We start from the raw sequence: 26,586 nt of genomic DNA, 5'->3' as shown, positions 1-26,586 counted from the left end.
TAAATCTAATTTTTTGTACTCATACTACATTTGAAAAAATTACTTTTTAAGTTAAAAATAAAAGGAAAAATTTAACTTTAAATTTTCGAACCTGTCCCCTTTTTGTTGGTTGCGTGTTATAAATATAAAGCTAGACAAAAATTACATTATCAAATTTATAAAAAAAATTTAACAAAAAATACATATTTGTAAAAAAATTTACAGAATTTAAACAAATTAAAAATATAAATTTATTTTGTTTCAAAAAATTGTCTCTTTATAAAAATAAAACGAAACAAACATAAATTTAAAATTTTTCTGAATTTGATAAAAAAAAGATTTAAGCAAATTAAAAAGTTTGAATTTTTTTTTATTTCAAAAAATGTTCTTTTCACAGTTTCAAAATTTAACATAGCCAGATTTGAATGAAACATTCGAGTACAAAAATTAAAAAAAAAAAATGAATTAAAAAGTTGTAATATTTTTTATTTTAAAAAATTGTATATTTATAAATATAAAACTTAACAACGATATAGAAAACAAACTGAAACGCAAATGAAAATATGTACATAGCGACGGCTGATGAGGCATCACCTTATCTGCGCTGCATGATTGAAAACGCACTCTACTTTTGAAAAACGAACTTTGTTCAAAAACGCCATAATTCATGCTTCGATTTAAGAACGCGCCATTTTAGAATTTTTTAATGTTGGCATAACCAAACGTGAGATTACGCCTTATTGTGACGAAAATTCTGAGATAAGGTTTTCTTTAATCAGCTGCTTGGATAAGCTGTTTTTGAATTGACCACAGAGATAACGTGAACTTCCACATAGCCGACGATATTCAATCAAAAATGCCAACACTCGTTCAATATAAAAAACAACAATAGAAACAATAAGCACTACATATTTTCTTCAGCATAATATTAGTGTGTGTTAATTTATTGTATTTAAAAAGTGCTATTTGTTTTTTTGGGCGGCTCACTTTTGATTAGTTCTGTTACGCATTAACTTTGCACCACCACAGCACACTGCAGTACACTCATCTCTACTGGTATTCATCATCGCTGCTCAGCAGCATAGTTTTCTCATTGTAATTTTGACTTATTGTGGCTACTCGCTGACCACCTGGCATAAATTTCCGTTGATTGCCCAAAGTTTTCGAAGCCACGCAACCAGCCATACTAGCGCCACCTGGTGTACCTGTACTGCTCACTTGGCCATTATTGGTTGTGCTGCTGCCATGTTGAGCAGCGCTCGGCTCATCTGGATCGTAAGAAGAGACTCTTGTGCCACGTGAATTCTTTCCACCTAAATTAAATTAAAATACAACATGCTCGGTAGAGTTAAAAAAAAAATAAAATAGGAGGAAGAAAAAAAATGATGCAAATGTTGGGTAACGGTACAACACACAACAACTATTAATGATGGGCGAGAAATCACATTTATAAGCCGATCTTTTAAGCTTCATGCTGTACGACTTGGAAATAAATTTTATTATAAAAAGTTAATTTGCTGGAACTCAAGATTAAAAATAATAAAAATATCAAATAAAATTACAGCTAAAATAAGTAAATCTTCAAATAGAGGGTTTTTCAGTCTATGTAGATCAAGTGCGTCTTCTTAATAAATGAAAGTTGTGAGACGAATCCATTAGGTTTCTTACTTTATTTACGCTTAGCATTTTAAACAGTTATGGCTGTCCAACAAGCCGCGCCAGTCGCCTCTTCGCGATGGTAACTGGCACTAATTGGTAACACCAAGGGAATCCGTTAGGTTAGGTTAATTGACCGGTCTGTAAAGGTCTCACACATAGACTGAATGCGTCCATACTCTTACCAAAAGTCAACAGCAGCTTTTAGGTATGAAAGCTGGGTCGCTCCAAACAGATTAGGTCTTAAATGTGCTTAATCGTTGTCTTATGAAACTTGCACTTCTTACATCAGCTTTCATTGACGAGGCCTGATTTGTAACCATGAAGATAGATCCCCCCCTTCGTCACTCAACTTCTTATTTTACTTCGTAATTTATATTAAAATTATCACTTTTTCTTCTGATTTAGCAAGAAAATACAAGAGAAAATCAAAATCTCTAATAAGTACGTACGTGGGAAGGTAATATTAATGTTTAATTTTGTCAGTTCGTTTTGATTTATGAAAAACTGACACCTTTCACTTGTTTGCTAATTTTGTATTTTTTGTTTAATTTTACTTATTTTTGTATTATTTTACTTTTATTTACTTTATCTTATTTTATTTATTTTTATTTATAAAATTAATTAAAAAAACCCTAAGTAATTAACACGAAAATAAACAAAATAAAATAATACAAAAATAAGGAAAATTAAACTAAATAATACAAAATTAGCAAACAAGCGAAAGATGTTATTTTTTAAACCACAAAACGAACTGAGATAGTCTTCGACGCAATTTGAACTGAGATATTCTTCTTCAATGGAACCAACGATATAATCACTTCAACAATTTTCAAATATTTTAAATCAAGAGTGCACGTGATTTAAGCAAAAAAAGATCAAGAGATTGAGTGTTAAGGAGCAAAGACTAAATTTCGTTTTATAACAAACAGAATTAAAGTTTTAAATAAAGCTTTTCAATTTTATTGAAATAAATGAATAATAACACAATTTAATTGAAATAATCCAAGTATTTCCCTTGAAGTAAACGATTTTGCATAAGTATATGCATGTATAAATGTATATGACGGTAAGTATTGCTTATTTATAAAGAAATACACACAGATGGTAAACCTAGTTACTGTGTGTCTAAATTTCTATTTAACTTAAAATAAATTATTGCTCATCCCTCTTGGCAAAATCCTGGATACGCCACTGTACACGTGTATCGGATTTTCCAGCATTACGGGATCTTTGCGCTATCCTCCCACTTTTATTGCGGATTTAGAATTCCCATCGAAGCGCAGGTACAGGGTCGGGTCGGCCCAATTTTAGATGAAGCTATGGTATTATGGTCATACCCCCTGTGCTCGCGCTACCTCGAGACATTGATTCTCGTTGCATTTGTTAGCTCTGTGTTTTTGGCCACTAGGTAGGGATATACGCCGCCGATTTTGGTCGTTTTTCGCACGCCGCCGCCGACTGTCAAAAATATCGGCGCGGCGGCGGCGTCCGGCGCGTTACTATATTTTCTACTCGTTTAAGACTGTTTAGGCCATTTATTGTTCATGTCGAAAGTTGGTCGAATATGGTCGAAAGTACTATCAACGGATGCGCATCACTGCCAGTTATAAGAAACTAATTGCGAAATTTAACTCTTTCTAACTGTTCAAAAGTTTAAAAAAAAAACAGGCGTTTTCGATGTCAGCTTAACACGGACTTTACATCACCCATTTCACCAAGTAATTAAAACAAAACACTAAGAGAAAAGTTATATAATAAATTTATATGCTCACTTTGCATATTTTTAAAAAATTATAAAATTATAAAAAATTAATAATGAACAATGAATTCAAATAAAATGAACATGTTTTCAAATTGTTCTCAAGTTGTTAAAAAAAACAGCAAAATACCCAAAAAGGTGCCGATTTTTTTTTTTAAATTTTATATTGCGATTGGCTGAAAGAATAAGCGATTCTTATGAGAAGGGTTTGAAAATCACTTGGGCTTACATTCAAACATCTGTTGTTTATTTGCGAAACTTTCAATTAGCGTCTGAAATCTTAATTTTGATTTTCACACTTCATCATTCAACACCCAAGTCTCCCGGTTTGACATTTCCTAAAGTTGGCGGCCCTATCTTAAACTAGTCCCTTGGAGTGAATCACGTTGATTATAGCCTACTAGCAGACCCGGCAGACGTTGCTCTGTCCTAAATTTGGTATATCTACATACATTTTAATGAGCTTTCCTAATCTTTGTATCCACTCCTCCCTCCGTATTTTTCGCTTCATCTATCTCCATCTTCGCCTCATTCTATCTCTTTCTCAAACTCCTTCTCTCTTTTCTCTTCTCTCAAGTTTTTCTCATTCTTCTTCATATCTTATTGCCAGTCACAGAGGGTGGTATGTATTTTGTTCCAGTCCCATTCCGAGTCTCAGTCCCAGTCCACTCCGAGTCTCAGTCTCAGTCCCAGTCCTAATCCCAGTCCCAGTCCCTCTCTGGTCTACTTCCCGGAAAAAAGCATCGTAATACTAATATAGGCAAATTTATATACCAAATTTCAGGCAAATCGAATAGGACGTATGTAAATAGGTATGTGGGTATTATTAAAATAAATAAAAAATAAATGTAAGGCGCGATAACCTCCGAAGAGATCTAAGGCCGAGCTTCTCTTCCAATTTGCGTCGTGCTCCTCTTGATTTTTCCCTACAAATTGGCCGGACGGGACCTACATGTTTTATGCCGACTCCGAACGGCATCTGCAAGGCAGATGAGTTTTCACTGAGAGCTTTTCATGGCAGAAATACAATCGGAGCGCTTGCCAGACACTGCCGAGGGGCGACCCCGCTTAGAAAAATTTCTTCTAATTGAAAAATCTTATTTCTAAAATTTTGATGTTGCTTTGCCCGGGAGTTGAACCCAGGGCATACGGTGTGATAGGCGGAGCACGCTACCATCACACCACGGTGGCCGCCAATATCACAATGAAAATTACTTAAAATCTCTCAGCAACAGCTTTCATTTGATATCCAAAATACACACACATTCTAGGGGTATCCGGGTCCATGTTTTGGCCAATATCTCGAGACCATAGTCATGAAGACCCTAGGAATGAAAACTACCCTGTAGTAAAGCACTCATCAACAGTTTTCATTTGATATCCATGTTGTATAAACATTTTCTCGGGGTATCCGGGTCCACGTTTTGGCCTATATCTCGAGACCCAAGACACCCAGCGGTATAAAAAAGCACACACCAACAGCTTCAATTTAATATCCATAATGTAAAAACGCATCCTAGTGTTACCCTGATCCACGTTTTGGCCTATATCTCGAGATCCTAGTCACCAATAGGTATGAAAACTACCCTGTACTAAAGCACTCATCAACAGCTTTCATTTGATATCTATATTGTATAAACACATTCTAGGAGGTGCCCGGGTCCACGTTTTGGCCTATATCTCGCGACCCTAGTCACCGATAGGTATGAAAACTACCCTGTACTAAAGCACTCATCAACAGCTTTCATTTGATATCCATATTGTATAAACACATTCTAGGGGTGCCCGGGTTCACGTTTTGGCCTGTATCTTGAGACCCTAGTCACCAATAGGTATGAAAACTACCCTGTACTAAAGCACTCATTAACAGCTTTCATTTGATATCCATATTGTATAAACACATTCTAGGGGTGCCCGGGTCCACGTTTTGGCCTATATCTCGAGACCCTAGTCACCGATATGTATGAAAACTACCCTGTACTAAAGCACTCATCAACAGCTTTCATTTGATATCCAAATTGTATAAAGACATTCTAGGCGTGCCCGGGTCCACGTTTTGGCATATATCTCGAGACCCTAGTCACCAATAGGTATGAAAACTACCCTGTACTAAAGCACTCGTCAACAGCTTTCATTTGATATCCATATTATATAAACACATTCTAGGGGTGCCCGGGTCCACGTTTTGGCCTATATCTCGAGACCCTAGTCACCAATAGGTATGAAAACTACCCTGTACTAAGGCACTCATCAGCAGCTTTCATTTGATATCCATATTGTATAAACTCATTCTAGGGGGGCCGGGGCCACGTTTTGGCTTATATCTCGAGACCCTAGTCACCAATAGGTATGAAAACTACCCTGTACTAAATCACTCATCAACAGCTTTCATTTGATATCCATATTGTATAAACACATTCTAGGGGTACCCGGGTCCACGTTTTGCCCTATAACCCGAGACCCTAGTCACCAATAGGTATGAAAACTGCCCTGTACTAAAGCACTCATCAGCAGCTTTCATTTGATATCCATATTGTATAAACACATTCTAGGGGTGCCCGGGTCGACTTTTTGTCCTATATCTCGAGACCCTAGTCACCAATATGTATCCTGGTCCACTTCCCGGAAGAAAAATTATCCGCCATTTTATTCTAGATATAACGCTACCTACGTACCAAATTTCAGGCAAATCGAGCCATATATACGATAGTTTAGAATAAATCGGTCCCTGGTCCACTTCCCGGGAAAAACACTTTTCACAAACACTCTACGGGTTTCTACTAAGTTATCCTGAAAATTTGAATAAAATCGGTGTGGTAGTTTCGGAGTCCATTAGCCTTATACAAACATACAAACATACAAATATACATACATACATACATACATCCTATTTTATATATATATGTAGATCAACCAAGTTTAAATGTCACCTACACGTTACGGCTCCTTTTACAAATGTGAATACGTAGGCACATATATTTACCAGGTTAGGCATTGTCCTTCGCCTGAACACTCAAAGTGGTGAAGCAAAAGCTATCCCAAGACAGTCGAACTAATGACCGTGTTTGCTACTACCCTAAAGTAGTGGACAGTCGAACTAGTCTGAAAACTGAAGCTACGCGGTCATCCATAATGAGCCCTTATATCATAAGGCCAGAAAACAGCAGTTAACATCCTTCAACTTAAAACCGGCCGACTTTCATTCTAAAATATCGTTTTGATTTAACGAAGACTATTGAAATCAATGTTGTGAACACAAACGTCTGCAAACTTTGGTCCACATTTTAAAAATTTTATTCCGGGTCCTTGTAAAATTTTAATCACGTAGATGCGCCGAGGATTATACGATTTTCACCAATTACGCAATGACATTCACTTAAGACTGCTTACGATTTCGAGGGCGGCGTCCTTGGCCGAATAGTCACTCCCTAACGTTTCAAGGTTTTTCTCTGGTGTAGCTCGGCAGCATAGCGCGACAAAAGCATCCGTTGGATAGTCTTCGGAGCTACGCCTAGAGCTTCTAGGAAAATGACGTCGTCGAAGGTATAAGTTCGAAGTCGCAGTCCTATAGTTTCTGTGCTGGCATATGGTGTGAGGGTCAGGAGGCGTTAATACCAACCGTAAGTCGCCTTTGTGCGTGACCGCCAAGGACCCACAAATAATTTAAAGAAATTGTGTTCGCGACGATTATTAGGAGTTAACCCTAGGTGAAACTACGCTTTGCACGAGATATACAGACAAAAGTGTGACTATTTTTTGTATCTCTATTTCCGGCGTTAGGTTCGAAGCCTCTCTGGAATAAGTGAACGAGGGACAATCCCTTCCACAAGGAGCTACTCCTGAAAAATTTTGAACGGTCTGCGAGATCTTGAGGCAAAACCCCCGAATCTTTCCGAAATGGCCAGCACGTTGATTTCCTTAAATACATACGAACAAACCCTTTTCTAAATATTATTTTTTAAATAGAAAAATCAAGCTTTTTAAAGTTAGAATACCGGCATACGCCGGCGCGCCGCCCACGCCGCCGCCGCCGATAAAGTGATCGGCGTAAGCCTCTACCACTAGGTCTATAGGTGCAATGTACAGAATTGCAAAAAGTGCTGCAGCCCGTTGAATATCCAATGCCCACGTTAAACTCATCATTGATAGTCTGCATACGCTCTGTAGTTCCTTAATACGCGTTTTTTGAGTGGCTTCCTACCAAAGAAGGCCTCCGTTATGCGGGACAGGCTTCACAATCTCTGTAATTAGCCAATGAGGGAGAGGTCGATAAACCCCACGTTAACTCCAGCACAGTGACTGTATTGCAGTGCCATGGAAGGTTTCTTCACTCGATCCTCCATATTGAGCTTGCTGCCTATATTGAACTAAATTCGTTACATTTTCGCTGAGATAGAGGGTCTTCGCAAACAAGCACCAGCGAGTAAAAGAGCTTAGAATTTTCAGACCGCAAGTTCGTAGTTCGGGCTAATATCAAGCGCGGCTAGTATTAGAAAGTACCGGATTCAGCCGAAGATATGTAACCAATTTTGTTTACTATAATATAGTAGCAGGTCGCGTTAGAATCTGGTTGTTCTAGCAATGGCAAGATACTCAATTCGACAAGCGGTTTATTCGGTTGCGTTTAGTTTACAATGTTGGGTATGTTGAGAAAAAGTATATCCCAATATTTGCAGTGTGTGGTACGGAACATAGGGGCAAGGGTGTGATATTTCCCAAGGCCTTTAGTTTGCTACGTGTGGCAGGATGTAACCTCCAATGATATGCCAATGTTAAAAGTGTGGGAGTTGCAGCCACTACAACGGGTAAAAGAATTCTAATACCTATTGGCAGACCTGCAGGGTTACGGGCAAAGAGGATAAATATAATAAGAGCCACCAGTCTGCTACGAGTGGCGAGTAACTCGCTGAAAATTAAAAAAATGTATGCCTAATGTTTTCTAAGAGTAACATTTTTAATTCTCTCGCATTTATGATTTTTGGAAAGAGAATTAATTAATTAATTAAATACAGTCGGAAAAATAAACACAAATACCCGACGAAAATGTATAAAAGACATTTTATGCACATCTCGCCCAAAAAAAACCAGCGACTACCTCGAAGAAAACATTATTTAGCAAATGGCTACAAGTAACGACTGACGTCTCTAATTATATTTATCCTCTTTGCTACGGGGATCATTTTGCCTAGATTTGCAACCATCATAAATTATCACATACTTTCAGGCTGCCTACACTTTAGTTCACAGCAAAACTCTTTGCTTTAATATATTAAAGTAAATTTTCTATGCGGCCAGCTTAAAAGCGAAAAAGGAACATGCAGCAGGTATAAAAAAATGTTTACCCAGAAATATTATATGTAATAATTTGAGCGACTCCAAAGGATATCACTGGTACCACGGCAGAAATAGCCTATAACGGTTAACGAAATCTCTGCCCCCCCCCCCCCCCCCCGTTTTGGAAAACACTTTAATTATTGCTATGATACTCGGACTTTCAATATGTTAGGCAAAGGACACTACATACCCCCATACAATAGGCTTCGCTGACCAATTCCTGTTATGGGAATCAATAACAAAACCTTGGCCCAGGAAGTATACATGTCCGCACACGAATTTCGCAACTGATGAAGGAGAAGAGCCGAGTTCCAAATAATAGGTGGGGGAAGACTTGATATTCCAATTGGCATCAGTTTAGGCAAAATTGAAATGAATGATAAGCTTGTTGTAACAAGAAAAATAATCCTCCAAAACTCGAACTGATGAAAATCGAAAACCTAACAAAACAACTTAAAATTAAAAAGGAAACATATTCAATTAAAACGCCTTCTGCCTTAAGCACACATTTTATTTAAAACTTCCTAAAAAAACTACATAGTATTTTTGTTATTATATATTAAATACTTTTTGATATGTAATTTTGATCATAAACATTCATCCTTAAAAAAACAAAAATAATTTTAAATCCATCAAAGCAACTGTCACATCTTTAAACGCCAAATTTGAATTGTAATTTTCTGAATTTAAATTGTAATTTTCTGAACTTGGATTGTAAATTTCTGAATTTAAATTCGAGTTTCTGAATTTAAATTGTAATTTTCTGAACTTGAATTGCAAATTTCTGAACTTGTATTTTGACTTTCTAAATTTAAATCGGAAATTCTCAACTTGAGTGTTAATTTTTTGAACTAGAATTGTAACCTTCTGAACCGGATTGTAAGTTTCTGATTTTATTTAGGATTTCTGAACTTGAATTTTAGTTTTCTGAACTTAAACTGGAAAAGGTGTAAACGTATTAAAATCTTTTTTGCAAAGCGCGCAGCGGAGCATTCATATGGCTGAGTGGTTAAAGGCATTTGCCTTTACACTGGTATGAATGTTGGAGATTCGAGTTCAATACTCAGCTCCCGAGAAGCTAGCTGATGAAAAATTAAATTCAGAAACATGTCCTAGTAACCATCGCCATTTGTAAACTTTGCAATTGTTCTCTAATATCAATAACGAAAACCAGCTGAGCTCGAATCGAACCTTGAATCGAAAACCAAAACAGTTAAAAAAATCGAAATCGAAACGAAAAAAATCGAATTTCGAACACGAAAAGTGCAGAAGGGAAAAAGATATTTTTGCACGTTCTAGAACTTTCAATTATTATTTTCTAATATCATACGCACAAGTACTTAATTTTTTAAATTTATTTCAGCATTCCTTAATGTGAAAAATATAACATGTACATTATATTAAAATATGATATAAAAATATTATGCAATAAAAATACATAACTAGCAGGTAAAAAACAGGCAAAATTATTATAAAACGTATAGTAGAACCACAAAAAAGATTTTTAAAAAAAGAATTAAAAATAATTAATTTAAAATATCAAATTCAGGTTGTAGCAACAGAAAGCAATATAATAAAATTCTCATTATTTAAGATTAAGATTTATATTAAGCTGATTTCTAATTCATTTAGTTTCATACAAAATACCTTCAGTTATGCTATAAATGAAATGCGTTTTTGAAAGGATGTATTTGTGGATGCACTAATGGCAATTTTAGTAGAGATATGATACTAGAATTGCTTTCGCAAACATATTCTAAAAGTGAGCTTACACCACTTTCAAAGAAAGCAGCTAATATACAATTGCGTGTAAGAAAATAGCAGCATATATGATCTGCGAACTTAATCAGGTTTTCTCGTCTTTTGTTTTACTTTCATTTATTAAATAAAATAACTTTAGAAAATTGTATAACGAAAACTACAAAATTACTTTCAAAAACGTTTTTAAAAAATTTCGAAACTTCGAAAAAGTTTTAAAAATCATCAAGAATATTACGAAGGTCTTATTTAAAATTGAAGCAAACATTTTTAACAAAGTACAAATTTGAAGCATTTCAAAATTCCCATTAATTTTTAAAATTATTATTTCCCTTTTTTAAACGTTTACGAATTTGGAAAATTTTTGAAAAAAGGGTACACATCTACTGCTATGTAACTTATTAACTTTTTTAAAATAACGAAAATAACAGGGAGAAAATAACCATTAAAATTCGAAAATCCTTTTTGTTGCTATTTTCAAACGCGCAGATGTATATCTTCTTAGAGCTAATAACGCAATGCTTCAACTAATCAGCGCTTATACAATCTAATATAAATAAAATGGAAATCATTAATGGTACTTCTCTCACAATATCGACGGCTGACTGGAGAAGATTATCCTATCTCGATTGCCGCCATATCTTATCTGATGTATTGAATATACAGTTGTGTTCACGACAATTGTAGCACAAATTAAAATCATATTTTATGATATTATTTCGCCCTTTATTTCATTTCGTTTATTTTAGAAGAATTTCAATTTAGTTCTATAACGAAAACTATGCATACCAATTTCAGAAAAGTTTTCAAAAATATTCGAAAATTCCACAAGCATTTCAAAATTTTTACAATTTCGAAGACGCGCATTAATTATTCACAATTTTCAAAAACGTTCTGAAATTGGCTTGGACAGTTTTCTTAAATTTGTTACTTAAATTAACGAAAATAAGTAATAGAAAAAACCTCATCAAATATTAAATTTGTTTGTTGTATTTTCGTGCTCCCGGCTGTATATTAAGTCGTTTTTGAACCAAATTCTTAGATAGATTATTCTTGTAATAATTTCTCTTCAATCGCTTGCTAATATAAAGCATTTTCGGACCGGCAGACCAGGCTAAGGCAATCTTCCAGTACTACCGATAAATATCAGATTTAAATTTTTTTTTTTAAACTTAAAGGCTATACCGAATTTTTATATTTTTATATTTTTTTCTGCTCATTAACTATAGCTGCTTTTATATAGTTACTACTAGCTAGTTATGCGATTTACAAATATGTATTTATGTACGCGTGTTTCGTATAAGGCAATTTTGGTATGAAAATACTCTTCGAAAAGGCATTCTGTCAAAACGTAACTGTGCTAATATGAAAATAATCATTTTAGAATACAATTTTTGTTTCGTTTTATATTGTAGTATTAATTAATTTAAGTACTATTCATTTTTTTCACTTTCTTGCAAACGCTCACAACATTTTTTGTCCACTGCACGGCTCAATAATTTTTTGCAAATATAATTTAAAGTTTTTCATAACGTTGAGACGAAGTAACTTCTGTAAAAAAAGGAATAAAAGAGGAAACAAACAAATTTGAAGAAACCTAAGCAATAAAGTTGGTTTTTTAACTAAAGGAAAATAGAAAATGTACCAAAACCCAACAACAAATCAAAAAAACTGGGTGGTCCACATAAAATTTTTAATTTTTGGTAAATCATTAATTTATTTTAAAGCAACTGTAACCAAAAAAACTAAAGGTGATAAATAAGAACGTTTAAGTTGTTTGGAAGCCACTCTGCAAGTGTTGGCACGGCACGTCGATTTTCAAACAGAATTTCTCATTGTTGTTGTTGTTATTGTAGCAGTGCTTCGCCCCATCTTGTGACCGATCACAAATTGTCATCAATATCGTCTAACGGGAGTCCAAGGAAACTTACTGCTTCAACAGGGGTGGACGATAATGAGAGATGGTTGGTGTCATGCGGGGGCACGTTACAAGCAGGATACACATTTTATATGTCAGGGTTGATTCTGGATAGGTAAGAGTTTAACCTGTCACAGTAGCCAGATTGAAGTTCAGCTAGTTTCCTTAGGAAGAGTGCGTTCCTCCTCTGCTAGTTTTGGGTATTGTTCTTTAAGTAATGGATTCACCGGGCAATTCCTGGCATAAAGGTCCGCCGCCTGTTTGTGGAGTTCACTGAGGACCTGCTTGTGTTTTTTTGCTTCATACGGCTGAGTTCTCAGGTGCGTTTTTCCACATAATGCTTACGGAGATGACTCCTTAAGCCCCTGGGCGGTGTTGGGTCATCAATCAGATGTCTGTTGGGATTTAACAGGAACTATTTGGTTAGCATTTCATTTCTCATGTAGATCCTGATCAAACGTCACACCCACGATTTTGGGGTGTAAGACAGTCGGTAGCATAGTGCCATTGACGTAATGTTCAAAATGGTCGACATTTGGGACGTCCATGTTGTAAATAAGGTCGCCGATGATTTAGTCGGTGATAATGTCAGGTTTCGCGAGGTGAAAAAACTGGAGAGATCAGAGAGGTAGCCGTTTATTTTGTTGCAAAGCTCATCGATCTGTGGGCCTGGGCCTGTGGCAGTCATCGGCGTAGGAAACGATAGTAACTCCTTCTGGTGGCAAAGGTAGCTTTGATATGTAGAAGTTAAACAAAAGTTGGGATAGGACACCACCCTGTGGCACCCCTTGTTTAATTCTTCTTGGTTTTGATGTTCCGTTTCTAAATTGCACCGATGCCTGCCGACCACCCAGATAATTAGCGATCCACCCTTTAACACTTGGGGGAAGGGTAGACCCTTCCAGGGCTTGCAGTAACGTGCCACGGTTGACCGTATCAAAAGCTTTTGATAGGTCTAGCGCTACGAGTACTGTTCTATGGTGGAGGTTTTGATTTAAACCGCAATTTATCGGGGTGTTAATGGCATTTAGCGCGTTGGTGGTGCTATGGAGTTTTCTGAAGCCATGCTGATGACAGGCTAGTTGCAAATTTGCTTTGAAATAGGGGAGCAAAATGGCTTAAAGTATCTTGGCTAATGGCGATAGGAGAGATATCGGGCGATATGAATCTCCTATGTTAGCTGGTTTCCCAGGCTTTAGTAGCGGGACCAGCTTGGCCATTTTCCATTTTTCGGGAATGACAAAGGTGGAAAGGGACAGGTTGAAGACACGTGCTTTAGCACAGAATTTCTCATTTAACAAGTTTTCTATCAAACTTCGTTATTATAAGTAAAATTTTGTGGACTTTTGGCGTTAAATCATTGGAGAAAGTTTAACTAAAAGAGGGGCGAATCCACGCTGTTGCCAGATTTTACATTATATGCTGCCTATGTAATAGTATTTATTCATTAGCCCAGATTGACATGACAACAACCATCACACTATGGTCCACCCCTGTTGAAACTTCCTTGGACTCCCATCAGAGGATATTGATAACAATTTGTGATCGGTCACGCCTATTGGATGAGGCGAAGCACTGCTACAACAACAACAACATGAAAATACCCCTGCCAAATTTAATCATATTTCTATGGCATTTTGATTTTCGGTTTTGAAAATTTTTAAGTTTTTTCTTTGAATGTGGGTGGTGTAATGGCCGTTTTAAAAATTGTATTAAATTGCTATTCTGTGTTGTAAAGTCTACGCATCAGACTTTTTTAATGAATTATCATATTTCTTCCATTTTTCGAAATTTCGATGTCGGTAAAGTGGGCTTGATATCCAATACCAATCTATTTTGGATCCTGGTTAGCCAGTGTATAAAATTCAATAAAGATATCACCATTTTTGCCAAGCATTCGCGTTAACGGACAGACAGAAGGATAGTACGGAGTGGCAATCAAAATATGATTCAAGTTAAAAAACCCTGTATACAAACACAACTGGGTATAAAAACAATACAATTATATGTACCACCCTTTATAATTAAAAGTAATTATTGGGTTTAATTCGAATGTGCGTATCTAAAAATATATTGACTACAAGTGAAAAGGATAGGATAACGCTGAAACAACTCTAGAAATGTTGAATACCCAACTCCTAAACACTATTTACTAACGATATCATAAAGTATTCAGAAATGGGAGAATTGTGATTGGTTTTGTTTTTAAAGTGTTATTAAAAAAGCAGTTATTTCTACAATTAAAATAAATTACTGAGTGAATATCACCCTATCTTGGATGCCGTTTCGAAAACGCCTTTTCCAGAAAACGTTTAAATAACGCCCGTCTTCAAAATAAGTTTCAAAAACGCCCTATCTCCAAATTTGGTTAAAGAACGCAATACCTCAGAATTCGTTTCGTATACGCCCAGCTTATGTCAAAACGTCTTGAATTTATGCTCAGATAGGGCGTTTTTAAAACAAACTCTAAAATAAGGCGTTGTGGATGCGGCAGTCGAGATAGGCTGATATTCACTCAACATACAATCGAAATAAGACAGTAACAGCAGGTTTAACAGGAAAGTGTTAGTAAAAGACATATTACAATAACGTATAGTACAATAACATTAAAAGCGTAACGCATGCAAAATATTCCAAAATAACAAAAGCACGCAAAAGCATAACTGTAGTTAAAAGCGACAACCACATATATATATCGGCTTGGAAAGAATTTAACAACTTAGAACAATATCATTTTTATGTTAGTCCATAAAAATATGATTGGTAACGACACCAAATGAACAACATCTAGCTTTGTTATAAAAATATACTATCTCAAGTCAACTAAGGTGTTTATCACATGACGCCACAGCTATACATTCAAACTAGTTGTATATAATTAAAAAAACAATTATTTACCAGAACTATATTGCGTATACTGTTGATATTGTGGATGGAAATTGTGTATAGCATCGGTCATAATATCCTTGGGGTTCATTGTTTCCTAAGAAAAGAAAGAAGATAATTTAGTGGATTGTTTCATAGTTCAGTGGTTAAACTGCATCAAATTTGTCTATTATACTTTAAGACTGCTTGAAATTGACTGCATTGTTACAGAGCGACCTTGGCCATCAGCAATACAGCTGCGCGCGTAAACCTGAAAGAAAAAAGCAAACATATGAATTAGATATAAGAAAAAAATAAACAAATAAAACGAATCGTGGCAGTCACTATATAAAAATTTGGCACCTATTACTACGGCAATTAAAATAATAACCACATCCCTCAGGTTTTGGGGCTTGGAACATGCCCGCGACAAAAAATGGGTATAGAAAAAGGCTACTAAAATTCAAATTCCGTACCCAGGTAATGCGCTGAGCTTCGGACCCGCCACATACAAACCGCTACAATCAACAAAAAACTAACAAACTTTCCGGATGATGTCCACTGCAAACAATTTAAGGTCCATGAATTGAGTACATGTACCTGAAATGTCCCGACTCTTGGACGAAAGGGTACAGGCAGGCTGGTTGATATACTGGTGAAGGAACAGGTTGGCACTGCCACAGCTAAGGTGACACGATAGACAGGACAAAGCAAATTACAAAAGGCGGTCTGCGTTGTCTACTGCCGTGCCCATAAAAAGAAAATAATGAAAAACTAGAAAAGACATACAAGGTTGCGATCCGACTTTTGTAGTTAACATGACGCGCAAATGGAAGATAGACAGCTGCTTAGAAAAAACGTGAGGCAAAACGGCATCAGTGCGAGGAGCTTAAGAGTTGGTAATAAATTTGCATCAACCAGATCTCCAAAATATTCGAAATCCGTAAAAATTACAAACAGAGTGGATCACCTGATTTTTAAAGTGACTATCGTGATTTAATCTTTTATCTCTTTCTATCATATGCGTCGCCATATTGAACTGCTGCCAGGTCAGTAGATAAACAACTTATAACATTCAGCAATTGCCATCATTATTTTACCTAAACAGTTTCCGAAAATAGCATTTGTATAAAACAAACAAACCATCACTGTGATATGATTAATAACGATCACGTTGTTACAAACATGCATACAAACATGTACTTACATATATGTATACAAACTAATACGAAAACTAACAAATAATAGAAAAGAAAAAACCTACATTTACCACGCGCCAATGATCATAAATTTCGCTTTGCTAATTTACACACACACAAAACGGGCTTCAATACATCTTTACATTTCGCGGCTTACTTTCAGATTTTCACTGCGCTTTAATACAAAAACAAGTAAGGAAAGCTAAGTTCGGGTGTAACCGAACATTACATACTCAGCTGAGAGCTTTGGAGACAAAATAAGGGAAAATCACCATTTAGCAAAATTAACCTAAGGTAACCCTGGAATGTGTTTGTATGACATGGGTTTCAAATGGAAGGTATTAAAGAGTATTTTAAAAGGGAGTGGGCCATGGTGGACACCATTTCAGGATATCGCCATAAAGGTGGACCAGGGGTGACTCTAGAATGTTTGTACGATATGGGTATCAAATTAAAGGTATTAATGAGGGTTTTGAAAGGGAGTGGCCCTTAGTTGTATATGTGAAGGCGTTTTCGAGATATCGACCAAAATGTGGACCAGGGTGACCCAGAACATCATCTGTCGGGTACCGCTAATTTATTTATATATGTAATACCACGAACAGTATTCCTGCCAAGATTCCAAGGGCGTTTGATTTCGCCCTGCAGAACTTTTTCATTTTCTTCTACTTAATATGGTAGGTGTCACACCCATTTTACAAAGTTTTTTCTAAAGTTATATTTTGCGTCAATAAACCAATCCAATTACCATGTTTCATCTCTTTTTTCATATTTGGTATAGAATTATGGCATTTTTTTCATTTTTCGTAATTTTGGATATCGAAAAAGTGGGCGTGGTCATAGTCGGATTTCGTTCATTTTTCATACCAAGATAAAGTGGGTTCAGATAAGTACGTGAACTGAGTTTAGTAAAGATATATCGATTTTTGCTCAAGTTATCGTGTTAACGGCCATGCGGAAGGACAGACGGACGACTGTGTATAAAAACTGGGCGTGACATCAACCGATTTCGCCCATTTTCACAGAAAACAGTTAACGCCATAAAATCTATGCCCCTACCAAATTTCAAAAGGATTGGTTAATTTTTGTTCGACTTATGGCCTTAAAAGTATCCTAGACAAATTAAATGAAAAAGGGCGGAGCCACGCCCATTTTTAAATTTTCTTTTATTTTTGTATTTTGTTGCACCATATCATTACTGGAGTTGAATCTTGACACAATTTACTTATATACTGTAAAGATATTAAATTTTTTGTTAAAATTTTACTTTAAAAAAATTTTTTTTTTAAAGTGGGCGTGGTCCTTCTCCGTTTTTGCTAATTTTTATTAAGCGTATATATAGTAATAAGAGTAACGTTCCTGCCAAATTTCATCATGATATCTTCAACGACTGCCAAATTACAGCTTGCAAAAGTTTTAAATTACCTTCTTTTAAAAGTGGGCGGTGCCACGCCCATTGTCCAAAATTTTAATAATTTTCTATTTTGCGTCATAAGTTCAACTCATCTACCAAGTCTCGTCGCTTTATCGGTCTTTTGTAATGAATTATCGCACTTTTTCGGTTTTTCGAAATTTTCGATATGGAAAAAGTGGGCGTGGTTATAGTCCGATATCGTTCATTTTAAATAGCGATCTGAGATGAGTACTCAGGAACCTACATATCAAATTTCATCAAGATACCTCAAAATTTACTCAAGTTATCGTGTTAACGGACGGACGGACGGACGGACGGACGGACATGGCTCAATCAAATTTTTTTTCGATCCTGATTATTTTGATATATGGAAGTCTATATCTATCTCGATTCCTTTATATATGTACAACCAACCGTTATCCAATCAAACTTAATATACTCTGTGAGCTCTGCTCAACTGAGTATAAAAATCCGCACTAAACTATGACTTTCGCATTCTATTTAACCATGATTTGAAACTAGATTTGGATTTTAATGACTTCTGGGCTGATAGGTGCAGTAAACGGCCACCTCAGTAGATTGGATGAAACTCAATCGAAATAGACCGAAATATGTGTTCAAGTCAGCTGACCTTTAATTTGAGAGCTGCTACCCAACCTAACCAAACTTAATTTTTAGGTCTAAAACTTAAAATCATTACTATTAGTACGAAATCTGAATTGACTTTCTGAATATGTTGAATGCCCGTTTTACTACAGTTAAGAATTTTTAACATAATTTACGGAAAAGTTGCATATCATGTACATCAGCAATAATATTTAGTTATTCCTAAATATCTTTATAGATATTGCCTCTAACAAACACAAAAAATGGTATTTCATGTCATGTGTGAAATCGAAAAATTTTAAAGGTTTCATATTTTTATTGGCGCATAGTCAAATTTAGTTACGGATTTTTGACAAAATTTCCTATGAGCTATCTTTCAAAAATGCTGCAACTGAATTTAAGACCTATTTTACTATGACTATGACTACGCAGCATTATCTTTAAGCAAAATTTCCAAAACCGGTTGAGAGGCTAGTCTCAATATTAGATAACGCAAAAGGAATATTTTGTCTAAATCCCAAATAACATCATTTAACAATTTTGCATAATAAGAATTGATTAATTTTATTCCGCTCGAAGAAAAATACTTGTAGAAAAAGGTTTGCATCAAAGCGACGCCATATACTAAATTGCTTATGTAAAAATATTGAACGTTTTGCATTCAAATAAGTACCTTCAATAATATTGAGCCTGTAGCAGTACCCGTAGCGAATAGTTAATATTTTCGATAAATCGATATATTTGTGCAGTCAATCTTTTGAGAGTGTTCCTTAGGGTTCTTTTGGTCTTTGGGTACTTTTGGGCTAAATCAGTTATTAAAAAATGTGGCTTTGGCTGTGTGCTAATCAGCAACTTTTTGCTCAGATGACAAATGAGGTGCACAGTGCCAAATGCATTAAAAACTGAAACTTTGACAGAGAATTGGAAGGTCAGAATTATCATTAGCTTATGAGGCTTGGTAAAATTTTGACACCTACAAAAAGGAAAACACGTGAAAAGAAAAACCTGGAAAAAAAGTGCGCATAAAACATGTAACAAAAAATCAAACAGGTGAATATTGTAGAAAATTTCACATATTATTTGGCGTAGCTCAATCAGAAATTTTTCACCAAATAGAAAGTTTGTACACCACATTTTTTCATAGAGTAAAATGTAACTTATTGGTACACAGCCGTTGTACTCAAATTGTAGTTTGTGAGAAATTACAAGGAAAAATTCTCACATTTTACAAATCAAAAACACGAGCAATGGCTATATTTTTCAATACATCCAATTGTGTTCTCATGGCTTTCGCTTTCGTTTTTCTTTTCACCCATTTATACTTTGTTGTTTCCATTATTTATATTTCTGCGAAACAATGTATGTGTGATTACACATGACCAGTTGTCAAAATTTTACCTGGCCCCATAGGCTAGTGAAAATTATGACGCCCCAATTGACCACGATAAATGTCAGAGTTTTCCTTCAGTCTGTCAAAACTTATCCTTTTATCCTATTTAGCACCTGGCCCTTGTTTGACCTTTCAGAGCTCGCACAAAAATTTCGTTTCGATTACAGTTGGCTGGATTATACTCCATAAGAAAAATTTAAGACAGAGGCACCTTGACATGCGAAGCAACGCTAAACTATCAAATCTGGCCAGTATTAGAATTATATAAAATATTTAGTTAAGTTGTTTCTGATAGATTACTTAAAAATCCAATCATCGAGCTCATCTTTATGAGAGTATTTATATAGTAATCCTAATATCTGGAGAATTCGAAAAATTTGCAAAATTGGTTGAAATCGACAATTGCCAATAATTTCAATTTACGTCACTTATGGAAATATTTTCGTATTTATTAAATTTGAAGTTTTGCATATCAAGACAGAATTAACATTCATCCTGGGTAGTGCTTATACCAATCTTTGGGAACAAGCTTTTTTATACTTAACCTGGTTCGGGTTCTGAACTACATTCCAAGTTTCAAACTTGTAGCTTATCGGAAAGTTACTTAAATTTCAATTAAAAATGTCGTGCCAGCCAGCCTGTCAAGTCAAGCTAAATAAAACCGTTTGAAAATAACACTTTTTGGGTATTTGGGTGACCGTCGGGCTGACAAAAGAACAAAGCTGTTGTTCAAATGAAAGTATAGAATTTCTTTATGGCTTCGATATTATTTTCCAATTACTAACCAAACGGGAATTTTTAATTGCGGAAGTGGGTAAAGGTGAAAAAATTCATTTATATTTTATAACTTAAAAACATTGCAATGGAGGAGATAGATATCAGCATGATGTTAGACGATGTTTTAGGTAAGTTAAGTGTAAAATTGAGAGATAAAATAACTATTTACTTTGGTTTGACCAACGTACGTTGTTTTGGAGATTCTGGTACACGCAGAAACATCCATACAATTATATCATGCTTTCTACTATCCATGGTACAAAAAAATTTGGTAACGTTTAACAAGACGGTGCACCACCTAATTTTTATCAAATCATCAAAGGTGGTACCAAAAGACGCGCCTCGACCTCCCTTTTTAGAATTTTAATTTTTATATCTGTCAAAAGATATTAGCAAAGAATCGGCCCAAATTTTCATGTGGTTGTTTTTTGCCAGCTTTGTTGTACACACACACACACTAAAGTAAAAAGGTGTTCTGCGCGCATTTAGTTTTGATCTCAAAACCGGTGCTGGACCCACCCAGGGTTATTTTTTTAAATCGCGGCCGAAGCCTCTCAAAAAAAACTATGGATCGGCCCCATATATGGGACCCTCTCTGAGTCATTTTGCAGTTTTTTGTAAATAACTTTTAAAAATGTGACGCGTAGCATAACCTGATAAGTTTCAGTTGGTCTTATATATTATTATCAATAGAAATTTGATGCCTCCAACGATTTCGGTTCTGACCAACGCCCTAGATTGGTGAGTGTGATGACTAGTATCTAGGACCTACGTAATTATTTTCCAGCTTTTAGTATTTTTATTAATGTAAATATTGTTTCCAATAAAACCGCTTAACTTTAAATTTTTTTTATCATTTTATTTTCAAGTTTTTAGTCTTTATTTAATTGCCTATTATTTCTCATTTAGTTCATTTAGTGACTCATTATTACAAGGACTCTTTCCTGACAATTCGTTACAATCTTTGTCCTCAATACATAATCCTTTCAAAGGCTTTACTCGACTCTGCGCCACATATGCTTGACTCTCCTCGAACTCCAAAGTATTTTGATGTCACTTCTACGGGACTGTATGTAATATTTGTTCCAAATATAATCGGACCCCAAATACGAGAATTTTTAATATCTCAATCCTTGCGCCACTTGGCGGCGATTTTTTCATATTGTAACGAATGTTAGCAGCACTGAGCGATGCTATCGTCTCTAAGCCGATGCTAAGCAGTGACGTGAATTCACATCCATAGATCAATCATTATGTATCTACATAAACGAAACAATAATTGCGTCTACACATATGTACCATTTACGTATTCGAGCAGTGGAGAGTCAATGCACAAACACATGCATATATCTGAGATACTCCTATAAGTATGCAATGAGAAAAACTATAAAATTGTGCAATTGTAGTTACAGCTGAGAAGTTTGTGAGCTGCTGGACTAGTAGATTCTGGAAGCGCCTAGAAGATGCGAAGGTTGAAATCAAAGAGTATAAAAGGCGGCAATTGTAGAGGCGCTGGAATTCAGTTTGATTTGAGTTGTCAAGCAGTTTCGACTAAGACGCTATCTAGCGAGCAAGAGCAGTATTATTTTGAATAGTAGAGTTCCATTTTAGTTATCAATCAGTTTGGTTATTAAGCAAGCTATTCGTTGCACAGTTTGAGTGTTATTGTGAAGTACTTTAATAAAGGCCATTTTGAATTATTACAAATGGGAGTTATTTATTCAACAGTTTAGTGATTCGAGCTTAGCAGAGGATTGCAAATAAGAGGATTTGCAAGTAAATTCGTTACAATTGGTGTCAGAAGAGGAATTGTTGAATAAATTCCAGAGGGCAACAAGGACATGGTAAAGTTCAGTGAATTGAAGATCCAGCAACTGAAGAAGGAGTTGGAGAGCCGTGGATTGAATACAACCGGCATTAAACTCGAACTTCAGGCACGACTACGAGAGGCAATAGAATAAGAAGGAATTGACGTGGAAGAGTATGACTTTCATCTTGAAGGCGAGGAAACAACAAAAATGGAAGAGACAGTTACGCAGACAGTTACGAGCACAGACTTTAACATGATTTTGGCTGCAATATCTGCTCAAACATCGACAGTGGTTTCTCAACTGGAATCGCAAAAAACAGATATAACATCTCAACTGGCATCTCAACTACAAGAACAGAAAACGTATATGTCATCACAGATGGAATCGCAGGAGAACCGTATAACATCCAAGATGGAAACACAATTGGAAGAACAGAAAACACACATGGCGTCACAAATTGCAGAACAAGAGGCACGCATAATATTACAGCTCGAAGCACAAGAAGAGCGTATCTCAACAAAGCTGGAGGCACATTAAACAAAATTCTCATCGCAGCTGTTGTTGTTGTTGTTGTTGTTGTTGTTGTAGCAATGCTCGCCCCACCTAATAGCCGCGACCGATCACAAATTGTCATCAATATCCTCTAACGGGAGTCCAAGGAAACTTGCCGTTTCAACAGGGGTGGACCATAAGGAAAGGGGTGTTAGAGGCGTTGGTTCCACATTACAATTAAAGAGATGGTTGGTGTCATGTGGGGACACATTGCAAGCAGGGCATACATTTTGTATGTCGGGGTTGATTCTGGATAGGTAAGAGTTTAACCTGTTACAGTATCCAGAACGAAGTTGAGCAAGAGTGACACGCGTTTCCCTGGGGAGTATGCGTTCCTCTTCTGCGAGTTCTGGATATTTTTCTTCAAGTACTGGATTCACCGGGCAATTCCCGACATAAAGGTCCGACGCCTGTCTATGGAGTTCACCAAGGACCTGCTTGTGTTTTTCCGCTTCATACGGCTGGGTTCTCAGGTGCCGTATTTCCTCAAAATGCTTACGGAGATGACTCCTTAGGCCCCTAGGCGGTGCTGGTTCGTCAATCAGATGTCTGTTGGGATGCCCAGGTTTCTGGGTATTCAACAGAAACTGTTTGGTCAGCATCTCATTTCTCTCCCTGATGGGGAGTATTCTCGCCTCATTATGCAGATGGTGTTCTGGGGACATAAGAAGACAACCCGTGGCGATTCTGAGAGCAGTATTTTGGCAGGCCTGTAGTTTCTTCCAGTGGGTGGTTTTTAGGCGTGGCGACCATATGGGTGACGCGTAGCACGTAATCGGCTGGCTAATTGCTTTGTATGTGGTCAAGAGCGTTTCTTTATCTTTTCCCCAGGTACTGCCAGCAAGGGATTTGAGGATTTTATTACGGCTCTGAATTCTTGGAACAATTGCGGTTGCGTGCGCACCAAAATGTAGATCCTGATCAAACGTCACACCCAAGATTTTGGGGTGTAGGACAGTCGGTAGCGTAGTGCCATCGACGTGGATGTTCAATATGGTCGACATTTGGGGCGTCCATGTTGTAAATAAGGTCGCGGAAGATTTAGTCGGTGACAATGACAGGTTTCGCGAGGCGAAAAAACTGGAGAGATCAGGGAGATAGCCGTTTATTTTATTGCATAGCTCATCGATCTTTGGGCCTGGGCCTGTGGCCATTATTGTGCAGTCATCGGCGTAGGAAACGATTGTGACTCCTTCCGGTGGTGAAGGTAGCTTAGATATGTAGAAATTAAACAAACGCGGGGATAGGACACCACCCTGTGGCACCCCTTGTTTAATTCTCCTTTGTTTTGATGTTTCAAAAGCTTTTGATAGGTCTAACGCTACGAGTACTGTTCTATGGTGGGGATATTGATTCAAACCGCAATTTATCTGGGTGCTAATGACATTTAGCGCGGAGGTAGTGCTATGGAGTTTTCTGAAGCCATGCTGATGAGGGGCTCGCTGCAAATGTGCTTGGAAATGAGGGAGCAAAATGGCTTCAAGCGTCTTTGCCACTGGCGATAGGAGAGATATCGGACGATATGACTCACCTACGTTAGCTGGTTTCCCAGGCTTTAGTAGCGGGACCACCTTGGCCATTTTCCATTTCTCGGGTATGACAAAGGTGGAAAGAGACAGGTTGAAGACATGCGCTAAATATTTGAAACCCTCTTTCCCTAGGTTTTTAAGCATCGGCATGGCTATGCCGTCTGGGCCCACTGCTTTGGATGGTTTAGCGCGACCAATGGCGTCCTCAACCTCTCTAGCGGTGATGGTAATTGGTGACGCGCTGAGTTTGTGTTTATGTGCACGTCTATTGGCTCTCCGTCTATCTTTGTCGACCGTAGGATGCATTATATATTGTCGGCAGAAAGCGCTCGCGCATTTTTTCGCATCCGACAGCACCTTATCGCCAAAGGCGATGGAAACTTTGTCTTTGTGCTTAGTCGGATTCGATAGGGACTTTACGGTGGACCAAAGTTTACCTACACCGGTAGAGAGGTTACAACCTCTTAGGTGCTCTTCCCATTTCGCCCGCTTGTGTTCGTCCACAAGCAATCTGATGCGTTGGTTTATATCCCTTATTTGGGGGTCGCCTGGATCAAGCTGTCTTATAAGGTCGCGTTCCCTCGCTAAGCTCGCGGCCTCCGCCGGGAAGTGGGGCCGGATTTCGGGAATTCTCCCGGCGGGAATGAAATGTGCCGAGGCGGATTCAATGACCTTACGGAAGGCACGCTCCCCTTGGCGGGCATCAGTCGGGATAGGGAGGGCAGCAAAGCTGCTGTCTGTTGCAGATTTATATTCTTCCCACTTTCCTTTTTTGAAGTTTATGAAAGTGCGTTTTTCGGTGACGATGAAGTCGGCGGTACGCTCGAACGAAATAAGTATGGGCAGGTGGTCGGATGCCAATGTTACCATCGGCTGCCAGTTGACGCAGTTTACGAGTTCTGCGCTCACGATTGAGATATCTGGCGAGCTATGACAGCTTCCTACCATACGTGTGGGGGCGTCTCCGTTAATTGTGCAGAACGTCGTTTCGTCTATTTGATCCGCCAACATCTCACCCCTACCGTCCGCCCGCAAGTTTGAATGCCATAGGTCGTGATGGGCATTGAAATCGCCTAAGATAATGCGATTGTTGCCAGTGAGTAAGGCCTCGATATTAGGGCGGTATCCACAGGGGCAACAGGTGACAGGAGGGATGTAGATGTTGATGATTTCTAGATTTGCATCGCCTGACCGGACAGATAGGCCTTGACGTTCTAAGACATTGTCACTGCGGTCGATACCAGGATCAAATATATGATATTGCACAGAGTGGTGTATAATAAACGCGAGGCCGCCTCCATTTCCGCTCTCGCGGTCTTTCCTGTGGACATTATAACCAGAGCAGGTCTGCAATGCAGATCTTGCTGTGAGTTTAGTCTCTTGAATCGCAGCAATGCGGATGTTGTGCCGCTTCATGAAATCGACTATCTCCGTAATCTTCCCAGTTAGTCCATTACAGTTGAACTGCAGAATTCTGAAGTGCATGAGGGGTGACGCCGCCACTCTAGGGGTAAGTGAGGGGTGACTACGCCTAGGTTGTGGAAGGCCAGGACGCAATTGCTTTTGTGGCCTTGGGACTGGGCGCCCTTGGGCAAGCATTGGGGTACCCGGATGATTTGGGTTTGCGACCTGGCAACATGGCGCGATGAAATCCGTCGAGGGGTTGCCGTCGCGGAGACCAGAACATCTAGGAAAGTGGCACCACCCAAGGCAGGAGCTGCATTGAGCGGATGTCGCAAACCTATATATTCTGTGCTGGCAGACGGTGCAAACGGAGGCAGGGACTAAGAGTCTGTTTCCCTGACCTGCACGATTGCTGCCAGAAAAGAGGGGAGGAGAAGAAGACGGGGGCAGGGGCTGATGCTCAGCATTGCTACCAGCTCTACTACGAAGGTAGTAGTTATGAGTGGTATCAGCTGTTTGAGTTGTTGGCGCCGTGGGGCGCGAGCAGCAGCGGGTACTTGTTGTGGCTTGCTGAGCAGCGAAGCTGCTGGAAGGTAGTGGGGATACGCTTAGGCGTAGACTACGGGACGCCC

At 37.6% G+C, this 26,586-nt stretch overlaps 1 protein-coding gene across 3 annotated transcripts in view; it reads right to left on the bottom strand.

Moving 5' to 3' along the window:
* Window positions 1-444: 444 nt before the first annotated feature.
* Tmep (Transmembrane endosomal protein) overlaps window positions 445-26,586 on the bottom strand; it is a 128,877-nt gene continuing 102,735 nt past the window's right edge. For 2 of the 3 annotated variants that reach the window (XM_067790948.1, XM_067790949.1), the window contains 3 exons: window positions 15,469-15,543; window positions 15,306-15,390; window positions 445-1,292 (listed from right to left, as the gene is read on the bottom strand). In XM_067790948.1, the coding sequence (XP_067647049.1) occupies window positions 1,030-1,292; window positions 15,306-15,390; window positions 15,469-15,543 (423 nt within the window). In that variant the 3' untranslated portion in view covers window positions 445-1,029. Of the gene's footprint in view, window positions 1,293-9,239; window positions 12,041-15,305; window positions 15,391-15,468; window positions 15,544-26,586 lie in introns of those variants that run through there. The other variant, XM_067790950.1, reaches the window with a different exon arrangement.

The sequence above is a fragment of the Eurosta solidaginis genome, chromosome 5, assembly GCF_040869045.1.
Source record: "Eurosta solidaginis isolate ZX-2024a chromosome 5, ASM4086904v1, whole genome shotgun sequence".
In the NCBI taxonomy this organism is placed as follows: domain Eukaryota; kingdom Metazoa; phylum Arthropoda; class Insecta; order Diptera; family Tephritidae; genus Eurosta; species Eurosta solidaginis.
Note: the sequence above shows the minus strand (reverse complement) of the source record. Positions and strands in the feature narration are given on the sequence as shown.